Below are 18,251 nucleotides of genomic sequence, written 5' to 3'. Positions count from 1 at the left end.
TTTCCCTTAGTATAATTTGGCTTAGCTTAGCAATTAGATTGCTTTGGGTTGAAAATAATAGAAAGCCCAATTTGACTGGATTAAATAATAAGGACAATTATCAGCTCACCTTCTGCAAGTGCAAAGGTGGGAAAGGCTTGCGATGGATTCATTAGGCGGCTGTGGCTCCAGTTCTCTGCAATGGCTTGGGCTGGGCTCGGCCTGTAGGCTGATTTTATCCTCAAGCTTTTAGGAAACTCATGACGGCAAAAATAGCTACAGCAGGTCCTGGCTTCCCGTCTCTACTTCATGATGTTTGGTGGATACAGCAAGCTGGTTTCCAGAAGCCTTCATTTAAAAGCAAGGAAATTTCTTTGCCAAAAACCCCAGATGACGTTCTTCCATACCTCAGTAGTTTAAATAGTCACAAGCCCACGGTTAGCTCAAGCATGGGTTGGTACACCGATCATGGTGGCAACGGCGGAGCACTACCTTTAGACCAAGAGACCCACTGGTAGAACCAGGAGTTGGAGTTAGCTTTGCCAAAACAAATAGGAAAGGCATGAATTTCTGAATTGAAAATGGGGCAAGATATCTGAGTTAGTACTGATATGCTGTCAGAAAGGAGGCGGGGGAGAAATGATGCTAGTAGTAGGCAATTAACAGTGACCCCCACACTCAAGGATAGGGATTTTAAAAGCAGTCATTTTTATGTTTGTGTTCTAGCCTCTGTCTGTGAATCCAGAACACCACAGAAATTCTGTCACATTTAATTTTCTTTAGTTAGAAACATTTTTAATAGAAAAAAACTGTAGAGAACCATATCAGTCACCACTCAGAACAAATGCCAACATCTTTTAAATATTTGCCTTGAATCCACTTTTTAAGAAATAAAACACCGTGATAAAGTTTGAGGTTCCTTGAACTGCTTTCCAAACTTATTCCGCCCTTCCCCAGAGGCAACAGCTATGACTAATTTGATATTTATCAGTCCAGTTTGTTTTTATAATTCTACTACATTTGTAGTAAATTAATATTTAGTTATCACACTCTGTTCTGTAACTTTTTTTTTCACCCAATGATATGTTTTCAAGATTTACCAATATTGAATCAAGGACATCCAGTTCACTCATTTTTAAGGACTGTCATCTTCTGTAATAAAAATATGAACACTGCATCTATGGGGCACCATCAAGACATTGCACACAGTGTCCAGTGAACACCCTTACGTAGTTCTCTTTGTGCACCACGTGGGAGAGGTTCCCTGGAACACTTAGACGTAGAATTTTGGAGTCACCTGGCTTATGCATCTTCCATTGCCAAAATACTCAGTTTTTGCAGAGTATTAATTCCTACTTCCAGTAGCTGCCTGAGAGTTCCCATTCCCCTACATCAGCATGAACGTGTTATTGTCTGACATTTAAATGTTTCGCTACATTCTTGAGTAATATGGGACATTGCCTTGTTGTTTGAATTTGTACTTCCATACTTCTCATGCAGCTACACCACATTTCATTTCTAGCTGTTTTCCATCCCTTGGCTGTAAAGCTGGGTATGAGCTGCGATCAATGTGGTTCTATTTCAGGACGCTGATAAGGACCTACCAGGCCACCTAGGTTGCTTTTTATTGTCCCAGCTCCCTAATTGTCACCAGTATGGACTCCTGTTACAACTGCTAAACAGCAGCATTTAAGCACAAATTCCTCCACAAGTAGGGATAGTCAGTTACTTACCATGTCATCGGATGCTTTGCTTCTGTGAAGTAGGAACAGCCTCGGAGGGCTTTAGAAATGGGATGTGTGGGGTCTGGCTAGAGAACGTGGGGGTGGAGGCTGTCCCGTTGGAGGTCTCCACATAGTCTGAGGGCGACAAATACTCCAGGGCCTGAGGCAGGGGTTTCCCAGGCTCCAGAGGATCTGTCTGTGGCCAACTGGGTCCTGACTGTTTCCATTCCTCCTGTGTGCCCTCAGATACCTCCTTCATGTACATGATCGCCGGCCTCTGCATGCTGAAGCTCTACCAGACCCGCCACCCAGACATCAATGCCAGCGCCTACGCTGCCTACGCCTCCTTCGCGGCGGTCATCACGCTCACCGTCCTCGGAGTGGTGCGTGCCCACCTCCCAGCCCCCGCTGCCTTCAGCCCCGCTTTCCTAGGGGGCGCCCCCTTGGGAGGTTTTCCATTGTTTGCTTGCTTGACCTCAGGAGAATGGGTTTGAATGAATCACAACCCTTGGTTCCTGATAGGCGGCCATCGGGGGTCAATTCATGGTATTTTACTGACGTACCGAGCTAGTTATCTCTAATAACGTAAGAGGCACCTGTAAAGCTAGCCCTGCAGAGTTTCGCCTTCATGCTGGGACCTGACTCACGTGAGATCGGCATAGAGATGGACAACCTGATCGGAGAGAGACTGAGTGGACGCCACTCGTGGAATGTGCAGGGACATGTGTGGGTTGGGTGCAGTTATTTGAAGAGTATTGGCTTCCAACTCTACACCTGTTGCCCTTTCATTGTTGCTGTTCGGTGCCTCCCCCATTTCTTCCCTCTCCCATTGTCACAGGTAGCCATTCGTTTTGGCGCAGTAAGGTACCTGTGAGCTCACAGAAGTTAGGGGCGACGGGGAGACACCACGATGCATGCACGCCTGGAGTTTGACTCTGTATGCATACATGACAGAATGATTTTCATGAGTTCTGTGGGGAACAGCCCCGATGAAGGTAACTTCCATCTTTACTCCTAGGTGTTTGGAAAAAATGACCTGTGGTTCTGGGTCATCTTCTCTGCAATCCATATCCTGGTGTCCCTGGCCCTCAGCACCCAGATCTACTACATGGGTCGTTTCAAGATTGGTGAGTCACCTGTTACCCTATACTGAACACACTGATGAACGTACCCCAAGAAAACATTGTCTTTGCTTACCCTAAATGGAAGTGTTAGGGGTCATCATGAACACAGTCTCTGAATTCTGTGTTTAGTAACTTCTCCTGTATTGGGTCACTGTGAGCTGTTGCCACTAGTTCTCTTTTCAACCGAGAACTAAGCTTGCCCTACCTCAGACTGAGGCAGACCTCCAGCTCCAAGTCCCAGTGCTATATAACTCACGGAACTCTGAAAGTGTGTTTGAAGAATGGTGCACCCATCGTGCCACTCGTTCCACCTAGAGAAATCCTTTTCAGTCTGTAGCATCTAAAAGGAGCATTTCTCTGAGCAGGCTAAATGGTTATCGAGAATGAATTCTATATTGTTTTCAAATTCCGGGACTGGAACGAATACTTTGAGACTTACCATTCTTAACAGGCAGGACACCGGTTGAACTCCCTCACAACAATGTACACGTACCACCATAGAGCACTGACTGCTCCATGGAAATCCATTTCTGATCTGGGACCATCACTCGTTATATGCGGGAACAGATTTGAGTCATTGTAGAGAATTACATTTCCCCAGTCCTTTGAAGGGCCAGGAAGTCAGACTTAAATATTCTTTTATATGTTTCAAGAAAACTAATTACATATAAACATAGGCCCATCCCTAATATTTGCAGAGCCCAAAGCAAGACTGTGAATAAAAGTCCACATAATCATATGTGTAAAAATTTTGAAGTTCTAAAGCAGGCTAAAAAAAAAAAAAAAAAGAACCTATTAAATACATGAAATAAAGGAAAGAAGAAAGGGAGGTAGGAAGGGAGAGAGGGAGACCAACAAATTGATGAATATAATATACCTTCATTACAACCTAGAAGGTCCAGGCTCAAATTTAAAATTGTCAGCTCCTCAAGAACACTCCAGAACACAGCTGATTAGGAGAGCTGGTCTCCGGCCCCTATCCGTCTTTTCTTTCCACTCTGGCTCTGTCCTGCATCTTAAGCAGTCTCACAGGTGTGCACATCAACATTCTTGCCCAACATCCAGTTGGCCACTCCTTGCCCCTAGAGGTGCTCACTCTAACAGCACCCAATGCCCTCAGGAAGATCGACGGGTGAAGAGGGCTATGCAGGCTCTGAATGAACTCAAGTCCATCTGGGCAGAGAACTCTGAGCTCTGGAATTCAGAATGTGGTCCAGAAGGAGAAGGAGTAACTCCCTCATCCAGCAGACCCCTCACTCACTGGGGATTGACGACCTTTAAAATCTGGCCAGGTCTAAGAGTGATTCTACATAAACAAGTTGCTTTATGATTAGAAAGCTGAATAAAACAATTTCAGCAGTGTAGTTTTCTCCTTGGGCTCAGTCAGCAGATTTGCCTTTGGCGTTAACATAGCCAATGTATCTTCAAGTTGTCCAGTGGAAGCATCGCTAAGTGGTTGTGTAGAGCATTTGGTTTGGGCTCTGGTCATGTCCCAACCTCCAGACTCACAGGTGAGTGAAGTCATGCAAAGTCAACTTTGAAAAGGAAAATAATTTGAAGCACTGTTGTTCTGGCTTCTCCCGGGTTCTCCCAGAATTGGAAAAACAAACTTGAATTCAGATATATGTGACAGGAGGGGCCATTAATAATACATAAGGGAGCTTTTAGTATATTTATACTACTTTTGCCCCATGTGATTTTGCCTTACTGTATTAGTTTACCTTCTTAAAAAGGAGAAATGTAATGTATTATGTTATGGCCATGTGATCGTCTGGAGCGTCTCAACAGGAAAAAGATGTCACACATGAAGATGGAGGATTTGATCACAAAGGGACCCTTCCTTAGACAAGGTCGAGGTAGAGGAGAGTGAATGGGGTAGCCTGGCAACCTGGAGTCAGGAGCAAAGAAGCCCAAAGGACAGGGAGGGAGTGGTTACCAAAATGTGGAAGGAGAGGAAGTCACTCTGAAAGGAGCAGTGACCTTTAGATGACAGACATGGGCCAGTCTGAGGCATCCTCCCAGGGAAGGTGCCAGGTGGATGTACACTCCAAGCTCACTCTCTTCCCTGAGCCCCTCCAATCTCCTGCTAGGGCTTCCCGCTATCCAAATCCATGTGGGACAGAGGTGTGGCCAAGGTCAATGGAGGACAGCCAGTGCATAGCATCACTGAGATGTTCAATTTCTCTACTCAGGGAGTCTTCCTCAAGTGATCACAGATTTACCAGTGTCTAAAGGAAAATGTGCCATTCTATGGTGACAATGGTCGCAACTATATTTAGTCCGAAGACGGAAAGTTGGGCTAGTGGACCGTGGCTCAGCCAACACCAGCCTTACTGCCCATTGTATAAGCTGCCTCTGATTTCTAGAATGACCTACACCCTTCTCTGTGGCCCTCAGGCCCTACCTGAAAATGAACGTGGACACGGGAAAGGCAGCAGGGATGGGACAGAGCATTTCCTAAGGGGACAGAAAACCAGAGAACTCCTTGCCCAGATCCTGACTATGCTTCAGAGCAGGGGTTTGCTCATGAGAGAGGACGGACAGCACATTGCAAGCAGTGCCCGAAGGAGATAGGGAGAGACAGACGTCTCCTTCCCTCTAAGGAATAGTAGACTTGGGAATGTTTGAGCCAGGCAGAAAGATTCTGTGTTCTCTACGATGAGAAAACATTATTTTTTTAATTGGAAAATAAAATGAAAGTCATCGCTTTGAGAGGAAAAATAAAATGACCAGTAGTTTACCTGTTTGGCTACCTTCTTATACCATTTTCTTTTCTCATTTCTTCTCTGCTTTCCACTGATTCAGACGGGTCTGATACAGGTAACGTTCAGCCACCCTTCCCAGGGTTCTTGGTTGTTTTCTTAACAAAGCGACAGGCAGGGCTGTCCTGCCAGCTCTGCTCCCCAGAACCCCCTTCTAGGCTGAGCACGATCAGTGAGGGGAGGAGGGAGAGAGGGGGGAAGGGTCAGGGATGCGCTCCTACCCAGCCTGCCCCCTGCCTCTTCTGGGCTATTGCATGGACCCACCCCTCCCTCCTCCATCCCGCAGTATAGCCAGTCTAGAGAAGTCTGGTTCCACTGACCCCAGGGGTAGACATGAAGGGGAACAGCGTTCACAACAGAGCTGGGGTCCCCTCTCGCAGAAATGCTGGCTTTGAGCAGACCCCAGCCTTCCTGTGACGTCTGCGGGGTAGATGGCCCGCAGAAAGACTGCTCTACCTGTGACCCTCACTCTGTTCATACGACAATCATAACACCTACACTTGCTGTGTTTCATCCTATGCTTTTGAAGGACAGCACTTAAAACTTCCTTTCCTGTCTATTTCTCACCTTCTTAAACTTACAACCCTCTGATTCCAGCTTCCTGACAAGTTTAGGCTTTCCGAACATGCTTCATAAATGGCAGTACCCCAGGGTTCAGTTCTTACTGACTTAGAACCACATGGAGAAATATAGATTAGAATTTTTGTGAGCGAAGATTCCCCATCCTCTAGAGAGAGCAGGTGTTTTAAGGTAGCTTGAGGGGTCACATCTCTGCTCTAGAGGAACCAGCACTGGGGTGAACTGTAAACAAAGGGAATCTTAGCCCAAGGGGCCCGTGGAATGCCTGGCCAGCCACCCACATTACTGGTGAGCGCTTGTTACTGTGTCCCCCTCACTTGCCTCTCTGCAGGTTGATGCCTGGATCTAGCTTGCCTCCCGGAACAGCCTGGGGGCGGCAGACACTGGTTTTTAAGGCCAACATATATTGCTGACCTATTCGGTGTGCAAAGCATAAAGTGAAGGCGACATCATCTTGGCCCTCAAAGCCTGGGCCATTGGGGAGTATCTTGTATGACCTCTGACTCAGCCTTCCCATGCGATTGTGTCATCGGCAGACTTGGGGATTTTCCGACGGGCTGCGATGGTGTTCTACACGGACTTTGTCCACCAGTGTAGCCGGCCGCTGTACATGGTACGTGCGCATCCTGTGTGCCTTGCTTGGCCTTCTCCCAGAGAGCGCGGGAACAGGAGGAGGAGCAGGCTCGGGGCAGACGCTCAGGTTCTCTAAGTCGAGAGAGCCAGATGGCCCAGGGTGGCGGAGGTCCAGTTAGGGGGAAGAAGCGTGTTACTTTCTCTTCTCGTTCATGGGAAAGCAAGCTGGGTTGGATCTATTTTTATACATGAAACGCTGCTAGTGTATAAAGAGAACATATGTGTATACATAGAAAACTACTAAACAGTGACAATTGCTCTGGGGAAGGATCAAGGCAGGGCATCCATGTATAAAATCACCCGAAGAACTATGATTATTTCACTTGGGGAAAGGGAAGAGGCACTCACTCCATAATTGTACCCAGACAGCAGGCACGAACCAGGCCTGTCCCAAGCAAACCTGGGCACCTATCACTCCAGTTGCTTTCAGTAAGAACTTGTGCTTTCCACAGGATACATTTGTTTGATTTTTTTACCTTGTTTGACTTTTTTACAGTGGGCAAGAATATTCTTTCAAAATTGTGGTTATTCATTAGTGGCTGAAACACAAGTCCTAAAAATTCACCATTGTTCTCAGTATATTATACATTGCTCCACGGAGTAGAGGGATGGGGGCCCTGGTCCCAACTCTATCTTGGCTGGTGGGCCAGTGACCTTAGGAAGGCCACATATGTCCCCTGAGTCACGGGGGACCTTTACAGCAGCAACTGGTGCTGCTGTTTGGGCCTGGCACACCAGAGTTCCCTAAGTACTTGCTAACAGCGTATGATCCCAGGATGTTTACGTAAAGCAATATGAGAATATCTGAGGCATCTAGAGCTTGGGCAGGAGCTGTAGGCACCAAACCTATAGGGTTTTATTCATGTGAAAACTTAAAAATTCAGTAGGACCTGTGAGTCTTTGGGGAGTTAAGCATGCTTTAGCTGTGAGCCGGGAAGAACAATTAACGTTTTATTTGTTTGCTTGCTTACAGTAAGGGATACAGGCTGTCTTTTTTTTTTTTCCCCCTCTAATAGACTATTTTTTTAGAGCCGCTTTTTAGGATCCGCAAAAAATTGAGCCAAAAATACAGAGATTTCCCATCGATCCATTCCCCCACCCATGCACAGCCTCCCCCACTATCCACACCCCCAACCAAAGCTATACATTCGTTAGAATCAATGAACCTACATGAACACGTCATAATCATTCCGAGTCTGTAGTGTACATTCTTTGAGTTTTGACAAATTTGTAATGACAGGATTCACCATTGTAGTATCCTACAAAGTCGTTTCCCTGCCCTAAAAATCCCCTGGGTTCCACCTGTTCTTCCCACTCCCCCTCCCCTCTGATGCCTGGAAACCACTGATCTTTCTACTGTCTCCAAAGTCTTGCATTTGCCTGAACATCATATAGCTGGAATAATACAGATTTTAGCCTTTTCAGATTAGCTTCTTTCACTTATTAATAGGCATTTGAGATGTCTCCGTGTCTTTTCATGGCTCGGTAGCTCATTAATTTTCAGCACCAAATACCACTCCATGGTCTGGATGCATTACTACACTTTGTGTATCCATTCACTTGCCAAGGGACACTTTGTAATTTGGCAATTACAAATAAAGCTGCTATAAAAATTGGAGCTCAGGGGTGTCTGGGTGGCTCAGTCAGTTGAGCATCTGACTCTAGACTCAGCTCTGGTCTTGATCTCACAGTCGTGAGTTCGAGCCCCACATTGGGCTCTGCACTGGGCATGGAGCCTACTTAAAAAAAAAAAAATTGTACGCAGGTTTTTGTGTGGTCCTATGTTTTAGGGTGTTTTAAATTCTTTTGGACAAGTACCTAGGAGGGCAGTTTCTGGATCGTATGGCAAAACTATATATAGTTTTTGGGACGCCTGGGTGGCTCAGTTGGTTAAGCAGCTGCTCAGGTCATGATCCCAGCATCCTGGGATCGAGTCCCACATTGGGCTCCTTGCTTGGCGGGGAGCCTGCTTCTCCCTCTGCCTCTGCCTGCCATTCTGTCTGCCTGTGCTCGCTCTCTCTCCCTCTACCTCGACAAATAAATAAAATCTTAAAAAAAAAAAAAAACTATATATAGTTTTCTAAGACACTGTCAAACTGTATACAGTCCAAAGTGGCTGTACTATTGGGCATTCCCAGCAGCAGTGAATGAGCCTTCCTATTGCTCCACATCCATGTTAACATTTGGGGGGACCCATGTTTTAGCCTTTCTAATAGATGGATTCATTTTTTTTTAATGAAGATATTTCCTCCAAACTGGATGGATCACCCACAAAGACTGAGCATCGCCACTTTTAAATAGTCAGCGAGGCCATGCAAATTAAAGCATAATCAGAAACCACCTAAAAGTTTTAAGTTGTACGCAGAGGTGCAGGACCAGATTGTGAATGAATCCCTATCAGAGTCATTTTCCTCTGAGATGGACCTTTCCAATTTTTCCCACTACTAGTGTCTTTAGTGTTGAATCTGTGTGTTTAGAGATCAGGAGCCTGGGAACTTCAGGGCCTCCGTGGAGCCAGAGTAATGGGCAGGAAACCAGTGCCTCCCAGGTGAGTCCCACAAGCCACCACATGGCCCATGAAGTAACACAATGCCAGGGAAGATCAGCAGCTTAATGCTTTTTAACTACAGAGTCAGCTATAGACACTGCTCACTGAGAAGTGGGCCCCAGGTGCCCAGCTACCCTCAGCACTGTGGGGAATCAGTAAGAGTTCTGTTTACTGACCACATCTTTGACGCTGTTTCGTCTGCTCAGTCCCAGGACTTGCAGTTGGTTCTCATGGCGGGTTAGGGTCCGACTATCGCACAGCTTTCTTAAGAACGATGGAAACTCTTCCACCAGGCAATTGTTTTCCTGTAATAGATGTTTCCCAGGTGGTAGGTTAAAAGAAAAGCGATGTGTGTAGCCTCTCATTTGATGTTTTCTTACCAGGACAGAATGGTGTTGCTCATCGTGGGGAATCTGGTGAACTGGTCCTTGTAAGTAGTCTTAGGAAGACAAGTCTTCTCTCTTCGTTGATGTCTAGAAAACTATGGTTTCGCTTTCCTTGGCTGTCATTTTTATAAAGAAATATGAAACTAAGGTGAGTGTAAGACTGTGCTTGCCCCAGGGACTTGAAAGAAAGGTACTTTTTCCTTCTGCAAAGAATGCACTAAGAAGCCTTGTGTAGTGACAGTGGCCTCTCTTCAGGCACTGAGTTGAGTTTAATGCACTGAATTCATTTGCTCAACAAGACCAACATCAAATTTGTTATCTGCATGGATAGACTATGCAGATAGTTAGATGATAGAGACTAAGCAAGTAGATGTAAAAATGAAGCATAGTTTTAAATTCTTGTAGAACTCTCCATAAATGCTACCCAGCAGACATTTCCCTTTCTTACTGTGTGAGTGTGTGTGTGGGGGGGTGTACAAGTCTCTTTCCTATTTCTTTCTTTCCCTGTAGTCTCAATCTTCCTACCACACCAATATCCTCCTTCTTCTTTCCCTTCATTATCACCTTGGCCTTTTGTCTTCAAATGCCTTCAAAATAGAACAGTACAACAGACACATATTTTCTATCTATATTTTATTTATTTATTTGTCAGAGAGAGAGAGAGGGAGAGAGAGCAAGCACAGGCAGACAGAATGGCAGGCAGAGGCAGAGGGAGAAGCAGGCTCCCCGATGAGCAAGGAGCCCGATGTGGGACTCGATCCCAGGACACTGGGATCATGACCCGAGCCGAAGGCAGCTGCTTAACCAACTGAGCCACCCAGGTGTCCCTTTCTATCTATATTTTATACAACGTGTTCTCAACTTTAAAATGTGAATAAGTGAAATTAAAATGTGAATAATCCCTCCAAAAAAATCAGTAAATTTAATTGCTTTTATTTGTGGTTCTTAGATGATGTGCTAGAAAGTTCAGCAACCTTTGATAGAAAGATGACTCCCTACCCCTGCCCCCCTTTAAGACATGAAAGGAATGGAAGAAGAGGCATTCCTCTTCAGGGGAAGCCAGAATCTGGTCATGACAATTCAAAACTTATTTGGGGTAATGCTTCTGGAAAAATCTGCCCATAATGTTGTCACCCAGGGATTACCTCCAGGTAAGGTCTACACATGTGAAGGTGTAGAGAAGGTCTACACCTCCTTTACATAGAGATACGTTGAGGTGGGTGATTCTTGGAGCTTGGTGCTCTTCCTGACCACTCTTTGGGGGCAGACTGCACAGTCCTGATGACTGCAAGAAAGGGTGCTGGGTGCTGGTAGGAGGAAAGGGACCAATTGCTTGATAACGAGTAACTGAAAACCAGTACTGACAATCACCTGGCTTGTCCCTGCCTCTCTGTAACCAAAACCAAACACATAATCTGCTCACAAGACAAGGTGAATGGCCTCTCTTTTCTTATACAGGAACTCTTTGGGCATCAAGGCCTGCAGGGATGAATGAGGTGTGATGACACACCAACACTAGGATAGCCTGGTAGGGGGTTACCATCCTCTTCGTTCCTCCATCCTCAGTTTCTTGTGGACATTACAGGACATGGTGTCCTGTAAGTCATGGTATGACTTAATATGAATGTTATTTTAAAAGTAATCACTCTTATATGGTCATGAAGGATGGTGTGAGTCTGTGTACATAGAAAGAGAGAGATGTATGTACATATATATGTAAGTCCACAGACACACACAGAATGAGAGAGAGATAAACCAAATGTGGCAACTGCTAATAATGGGTGAATCTGAGTAAAAAGTATACAAGAGTTTTTGGTATATTGAAGAATTCAAATTCTTGGAGGAGGAAATTTCCTATATTATATAGAACAAAGTTGGTTGGAATACAAAGTGAACCAAAAGAAAGTCCATTAAGAACAGCTTTACACTTCAAATACTTCAGAATAAACTTTGAGATAGGAGGACCCTTTCGCAGAAAACTTAGTTAACCTTATTAGGAGACATAAAGGAAAACTTAATTGAATGAAGAGAGATGTCACGCCCTAGGTGAGAAGATCAGCTGTTGTAAAGATATTATTTCTCAAGTGCATGCATAAATTTCAACTTAGAATTAAGTTAGTAAGATTTTATTCTGAAATTATTTGCCTACTTAGCGTAAAATTTCCGAAGGTCTCCACAAAAGAAGATTAACAGAACAAAGGGCAGAGGAGTATAGTGACTAGTCCAGTTTTATCCAACAGAACTTTCTGGAGTGATATAAATGTTCTACATGGCATTGTCCCATACAGTAGCTGTCAGCCAAATATGGTTACTGAACACTTGAAATGTGGCTGGTGTGACTGAGGCACTGAATTTTCTATTTTATTTCATTGTCATTAATTTAGATGTAAATGGCCACATGTAGCCACATACTGGGTAGTGTAAGCTAGCCTAATCAGATAATTTGACATAGTCTAAAATAATAACATGGTGGGGCGCCTGGGTGGCTCAGTGGGTTAAGCCGCTGCCTTCGGCTCAGGTCGTGATCTCGGAGTCCTGGGATAGAGCCCCGCATCGAGCTCTCTGCTCTCTAGGGGAGCCTGCTTCCTCCTCTCTCTCTGCCTGCTTGTGATCTCTCTGTCAAATAAATAAATAAAATCTTTAAAAAAAAAAATAAAATAAAATAATAACATGGTGACCCAAAATTAGAAATTAGCAACAAATTAGTGAAGCAGCGTGGAGAGGATAGAAATCCAACTATGTTTGTGTACATGTCTATATTTATAAAAACAAGCTTTTCAAAACAAAGACATAGGAAGGGTCTTATAATAAAGAGTTTTAGTGTAACTGAATAGAAATGTGGAACATGCTAAAGGCTCATGCTAAACCCCAACCAAAATAAACTTCAGTACTGGTTTAAAAACCATAGGCAGGGCGCCTGGGTGGCTCAGTGGGTTAAAGCCTCTGCCTTCAGCTCAGGTCATGATCCCAGGGTCCTGGGATGGAGCCCCGCATCAGCCTCTCTGCTCAGCAGGGAGCCTGCTTCCTCCTCTCTTCTCTCTGCCTGCCTCTCCCCTACTTGTGATCTCTCTCTGTCAAATAAATAAAATCTTTAAAAAATAAAAATAAAATAAAAATAAAAACCACAGGCAGCGAGCAAGAATTTGATAATGTGTGTCAAGGCAATTTTTGAGATAATTCTACTTCCAGTAATCTAGTCTAATGAATTAATCTTAAATGCAAAAAAAAGAAAAAAAAAGAAAAAGAAGAAGAAGAAAGAAAAGCGCGCTGTGTTTGAAGGGATTCAGTTAGTTGTTGAGGTGTTCTTTAGAATAATGAAAAGCTGCAGGACGCCTAGGCCCGAAAGATGATTGTGGTACCTCCACTTATGGGACTCTTACAATCATCAAAAATGCCAGGTCTGAAAGAGGTGTTGTAATTTATGGAGGTTCAAGTTTTTTTTAATCACCCTCCTCCCCAAAATACAAGTGGGGAGTGAAGAAGCCAAGAAAGTTACGAATCCGCCTTGATGCCTACAAAGTCATTCTCCTTACACCCAGCGCGCTCTTTGGACTGGTCTATCGGCCCAGGGACTTCGCTTCCTACATGCTGGGGATCTTCATCTGTAACCTGCTGCTCTACCTGGCCTTTTACATCATCATGAAGGTAAGAGTGGGCGCTGGGGGTCCGCCCCCACCCTGGCAGCCCTGGGGCGCGTGCACGCAGGACCCCAGCAGGGCAGCATCTACTTCCCACCCACAGCTTCGAAGCTCCGAGAAGCTCCTTCCAATCCCGCTCTTCTGCATCGTGGCCACAGCTTTGATGTGGGCTGCCTCGCTGTACTTTTTCTTCCAGAATCTCAGCAGCTGGGAGGTAAGAGGGTGGTTTTCTTGGCCAAGGAAATGTTCTCCCTCCGTCTTGCCTCCCGGACCTTCCTACCTCCCTCTCTTCACACACTTGTGGTTGTTTGTCTTTGAAATGGAAGCTTTTTCTGAGAGAGATCGGGTAGAACTGATCTTCATTACATGTCGTGGGACGATCCCACCCACACCCCCTGTGATGTTTAATGTGTGTAAAAACCTTGTTGCGTGCATGTTCTTCTCCTAACCTGCATCCATAAACGGATCCTCAGCTACTGGCCTTTGTAAATCCATGGCACAGAGAGGAGAGCAGAGGCCTGGGAACCCAGGATTGCACCCGGTAACAGAGAGGAGGCCTCCACTCTCCACCACCACAATCGATTTTAGAACATTTCCATCACCCCAGAAAGCCAGCCTGGACCCATTAGTTGCCGCTCCCCATTTCTCCCTCACACCTTGGCCATAGGCAACCGCTAATCTCTCTCTATAGCTCTGCCTGTTCTGGATATTTCTTACCCATTTATCATGCAGCATGTGCCTTTGAGTCTGGCGCAGGCACTCATCCATGGGGTCGCATGCGTCCGTAGCCATCTCTTTTTATTGCTGAATAACACTCCCTTGTGTGGAGACAGCGCTCCTCCTCTCTCATCAGTCACTGGACATGTGGATTGTTCCCATTCTTTGGCTCTTGCAAATGCAGGTGTACGCGTTTTTGTGTGGACTCCTGTTTTTTTGGAAGCTTACTTTTGGAGCCAGGCATCCAGTAGTGTCTTCGTAGCTTTCTGGATGTTCGGCCCTCTAAAGAGTTGAACTGTGGGAAGGCTCACCCACATCCTGTCTCACCTTCCTCCAGGGCACCCCAGCCGAATCCCGGGAGAAGAACCAGGAGTGTATCCTGCTGGATTTCTTTGATGACCATGACGTCTGGCACTTCCTCTCTGCCACTGCTCTGTTCTTCTCATTCTTGGTGAGTTGATAAATACTTTTTTTAAAGAAATATACTTTTTTAAAAAGATTTTGCTCATTTATTTGGGAGACTGAGAGTGAGCAAGAGAGAAATGGAGGAGGGGGAGAGGCAGGGGAAGAGGGAGAAGCAGACCCCTTGCTGAGCAGGGAGCCCCACTCAGGACTGGATCCCAGGATCTTGAGATCATGACCTGAGCAGAAGGCAGACAGTTAACTGACTGAGCCACCCAGGCGCCCCTAAAAATACCTTTTGGTTAATTTCTTCTTTCTTCACATCCCATACGTTTTTTCTTTTTCCCCCTCTTCCTTACCCTTTTGTATTTCTCTCGTACTCCCCTTTCCAGTTCCTCATTGTAATTCAGTATACAGACGATTTTATTTTTTTTCTCCTTCAGTTAGAGCTTTGTTTTCCTTTTCCTTTTACTCCCGAATATTTTAAGACAGAGTGACAAAATGATTTTTCTGAAATGCCCCTGGTCCGGACTGAATTTGTTGTTAGAACTCTCATGGCATGAATCGCCCCAAGAATCACTTAGGCATTCACTCACATTCGGGTGACATTAGAATATTCCTCCCTGTGCTGCCCTCACACTCCTCCTCCTCTTCCAGTCTCACTGAATATCTTACAGATATTTTACAAATTCCTAGCGTACTCAGGAGAGCAGCCCAGGCCTCTGCTGCTTCTCACCAGTCTCCCCAGACCTCTCCTGTAATCCCTCCATTTCTTGCGACCCAAAACACCTTTCCAGAAGCTGTGCATATACTAAGAACCTTGGATGATCACTCCTGGCATCGATTCATCCTCATTTACAGATTTTTCCAAATTAAAACTCCGCAGTGCCTGGACACAGATTCAGCCGGCAAAACAACGCGGCGAAGGAGACCTGTGCCCCGGCACTCCCCGAGGTGCGGGCGCTGCGGCCGCACTGTCTCGAGAGCGGAGCGGGGCTGCCCCCTGGTGGTTAGCTGGGGAAGTTCAACAATCCGCATAAACCTCGTTCCTCGTGACTTTTATTTCTGATGAACACTTTCATTAGAGAAAAAGAGATAAACAAAAGTGGGGTGAAAGTTTCCACGCGAAGAAGTGATGGCAGATGGAACTAAAAATGGAGGAGGGGTGTGCATTTCTTATATAGCCATACTCTATATGCAATAAGACTTCCTTTCCTCTAGATCATAAGCCAAATGTCCCTAAGTGATAACTTCCCTGGCCACCCTATTAGCACTTTTTTTACCTTTCCTCACCCCATAGTTCTTGTGTCCCCTCCGTAGTCTAATTTCCATTACTGTTTTTATTGCATATTATTACCCAGTACACCATACTTAGCTCACCTCATTAGCACGCTATACTGTACTCAGGTATTTGCTTCACATCTGAAGTTGTCTCTCAAATGTAAGCTCCAGAAGGGTTGGGAGTTTTGTCCCTTGTGTTCCAAACTATATCTCTGGCATTTAGAATAGCACACCATAGACCCCCCCATAAACATTTGAATTAATACATGAATTATGTAATCGTAATAATCACCTGTAGAGAGCGCTGCATTGCCGAAAGCTGTAGAGGACAGAAAGGCAAGTAAGGGGTAAGAGCCAGCCTGTGTGGGTAGGTGCTTACCCCGGCTGTGACTGTGCAGCCCCGTCATCTCTCTGCCCCTCTCGTTCCAGGTTTTGTTAACCTTGGATGATGACCTAGATGTGGTCCGGAGAGACCAGATCCCTGTCTTCTGAGCCTCCAGCTTTAAGAGAGGGAGAGGGAGAGGGAGCAGCCGATCTTGGTGCTGTTTCATGAAAATACAGGGACTGCAGCAAGTCACCACTGCCAAATGCTCCACTCCCCCTCTGTCAAGTCAGTTCTGTGCGCATTCCCCCAGGAAGGTGAGGGGCTGGAGGGAGACTCAAGCCTGCGAGCAGGGCAGCAGAAGAGGAGCCATGGGTATGGCCAGAGGCAAGCCCTGAAGAGTCAAGGGACTCCCATCCCCTGTCGTGTGCAGCCCTGACAGGAACAAAAGCTGCATCCAAGTCAACTCGCTGTCTTGGGACCCCTCCCACCCCCACGAGATTTACCAGCTAGGGGGAGCGACACTGCCCTCTTCATCCAGCTGCCTCCAGGCCCAGAGAGGCCAGCAGCTTGGGTCTCCTGCTCAGACTTGAGGTGACCCCCTCTGCACCTCCACATCTGTTGCTCTACACATCCCAGAGCACCAGCTTGCTCCTCCGAGGTCCAGGGACGACGGAGAATCCTCAGAGTCCGGTGGAGGGCTGAACCCAAGCCCCTACCCAACTGGGATAGTTCTTTTAGTAGGACCAGCTAATCACCTCCTTGGAAGGAATGCTGTATGTGTCTCCCAGGCTCCTGACCCCGTTAGAAGGGCTCTGGATTGGGCTTTGTCACATAGTTGTTCTCACAGGTGACTGTCTCTGGGCCCAAGTCTTGGGTGCTTACCTACTTCTGTGTCTTCATCTCACTGCTGTGTGTTGACCCCACGACTCAGGCTCTTCTCTCTCGGGAAGGCTCTATTACCCCATCAGCTCCAAGGCAGAAGGGGAAACAGGAAAAACTCTTCTAGCCTCAGGAACAGAGAGGACTGACAGATAGGCCGAGAGACTGGTGCCATCGGCATCAAGCAAACAGACCTCACCCTAAGGACGTGGCTCCCAGGGCAAATGCAGCAAAGGCGAAATTGCTTTCTCGTGCCTCCAATTCAGACAGCTAAATTCTGGGCCCACGTCACCTGTGGGGAATAAATCATTGCTCTAATCAGGGGCACTGCACTGGGGGGTCCTCCACCACCAACCAAACCCCCTGTCACTTTCTGCAGATCAGGCAGGTGCTCCAGATTTTCTCCCTGGAGTTCTCTAGAAATAATTCTTGGGGTGAACTCATTTTACTCATCCTCTTGAGTTGCAAAGAGCAAGCCCATTAAGGACTGCCTTTTGTTTGCCCCTGATTTTCATTCTCTCCCAGCAAGATGTGACAGAGCTCAGCCACCCACTTCTCTCACACCGTCCGGCAATTCTGCCCCCGACGAACCCCATCTGGACCAAGCACCCTCATTACCTGAAGTAAGATGTAATCAGAAAATAGACATACAAATGTGTACCCCATATATATTTGCCTGTGAAACTGAAGTCACCTGTACCCCCTGCTTTCTTGATCATTCATTAGAGAAATGGATTAGGTGTCCTTTAAAAAAAAAATTATTCTGTCTCTAAAATATTTGCATAATGGCCAAAAATCACATTTTGGAAGTTTGAAAAGTTTAACAACACAAAGATGCTTTTAATGGAACTTTCTGTGATTTACTTTTCCTAAAGTGGCCCCAAATTCATATTTGGTTTTCTGCTTTTCTTTATTCCTTAAAAACTGTTGGCTTCCATAGGCCATATGAAGACCACCTATTAAATGGTGGTGTTAGTCTAAGATCTAAACAAATCTCAAATCTGTTTAACTATGGTGTATTTGACCTAATTCTTTTATTTGAATGGATGGTTTCAAAAAAAAAAAAAAAAAAAGATGCACTAAGAAAATGTGGACAAAGTCTGTTCGAGTGGCCCTGTGGCCCAAAGTGAATAAATTGTGAGATGCATTACCCGCGCAGTTGCTTGTTTGGGGAATGTGTCAGGTGGGGCTGCTGTGTGCTTGACTGTGTTCCCATCGTGTCTGTATTGTGCTGTGAACTCACACACCGTGGTTAGTTCTTTTCTCTGCAGCAG

The 18,251-nt window shown here is 45.8% G+C and overlaps 1 protein-coding gene across 7 annotated transcripts in view; it reads left to right on the top strand.

The window, feature by feature from the left end:
• The window catches only part of LOC111148436 (SID1 transmembrane family member 1), a 91,090-nt gene extending 74,501 nt beyond the window's left edge, over positions 1–16,589 (top strand). For 5 of the 7 annotated variants that reach the window (XM_022505020.1, XM_022505005.1, XM_022505000.1 and 2 more), the window contains 9 exons: positions 1,950–2,086; positions 2,722–2,830; positions 5,633–5,647; positions 6,705–6,781; positions 9,733–9,779; positions 13,275–13,380; positions 13,477–13,587; positions 14,428–14,541; positions 16,203–16,589. In XM_022505020.1, coding sequence (XP_022360728.1) covers positions 1,950–2,086; positions 2,722–2,830; positions 5,633–5,647; positions 6,705–6,781; positions 9,733–9,779; positions 13,275–13,380; positions 13,477–13,587; positions 14,428–14,541; positions 16,203–16,265 — 779 coding nt within the window. In that variant the 3' untranslated portion in view covers positions 16,266–16,589. Of the gene's footprint in view, positions 1–1,949; positions 2,087–2,721; positions 2,831–5,632; positions 5,648–6,326; positions 6,330–6,704; positions 6,782–9,732; positions 9,780–13,274; positions 13,381–13,476; positions 13,588–14,427; positions 14,542–16,202 lie in introns of all 7 variants that reach the window. The other 2 variants (XM_022504989.1, XM_022505015.1) reach the window with 2 other exon arrangements.
• Positions 16,590–18,251: the final 1,662 nt, after the last annotated feature.

The sequence above is a fragment of the Enhydra lutris genome, unplaced genomic scaffold (genome assembly GCF_002288905.1).
Source record: "Enhydra lutris kenyoni isolate GAN:26980312 unplaced genomic scaffold, ASM228890v2 scaffoldscaffold2, whole genome shotgun sequence".
NCBI lineage: Eukaryota > Metazoa > Chordata > Mammalia > Carnivora > Mustelidae > Enhydra > Enhydra lutris.
This window is presented reverse-complemented; position numbering and strand designations above follow the sequence as displayed.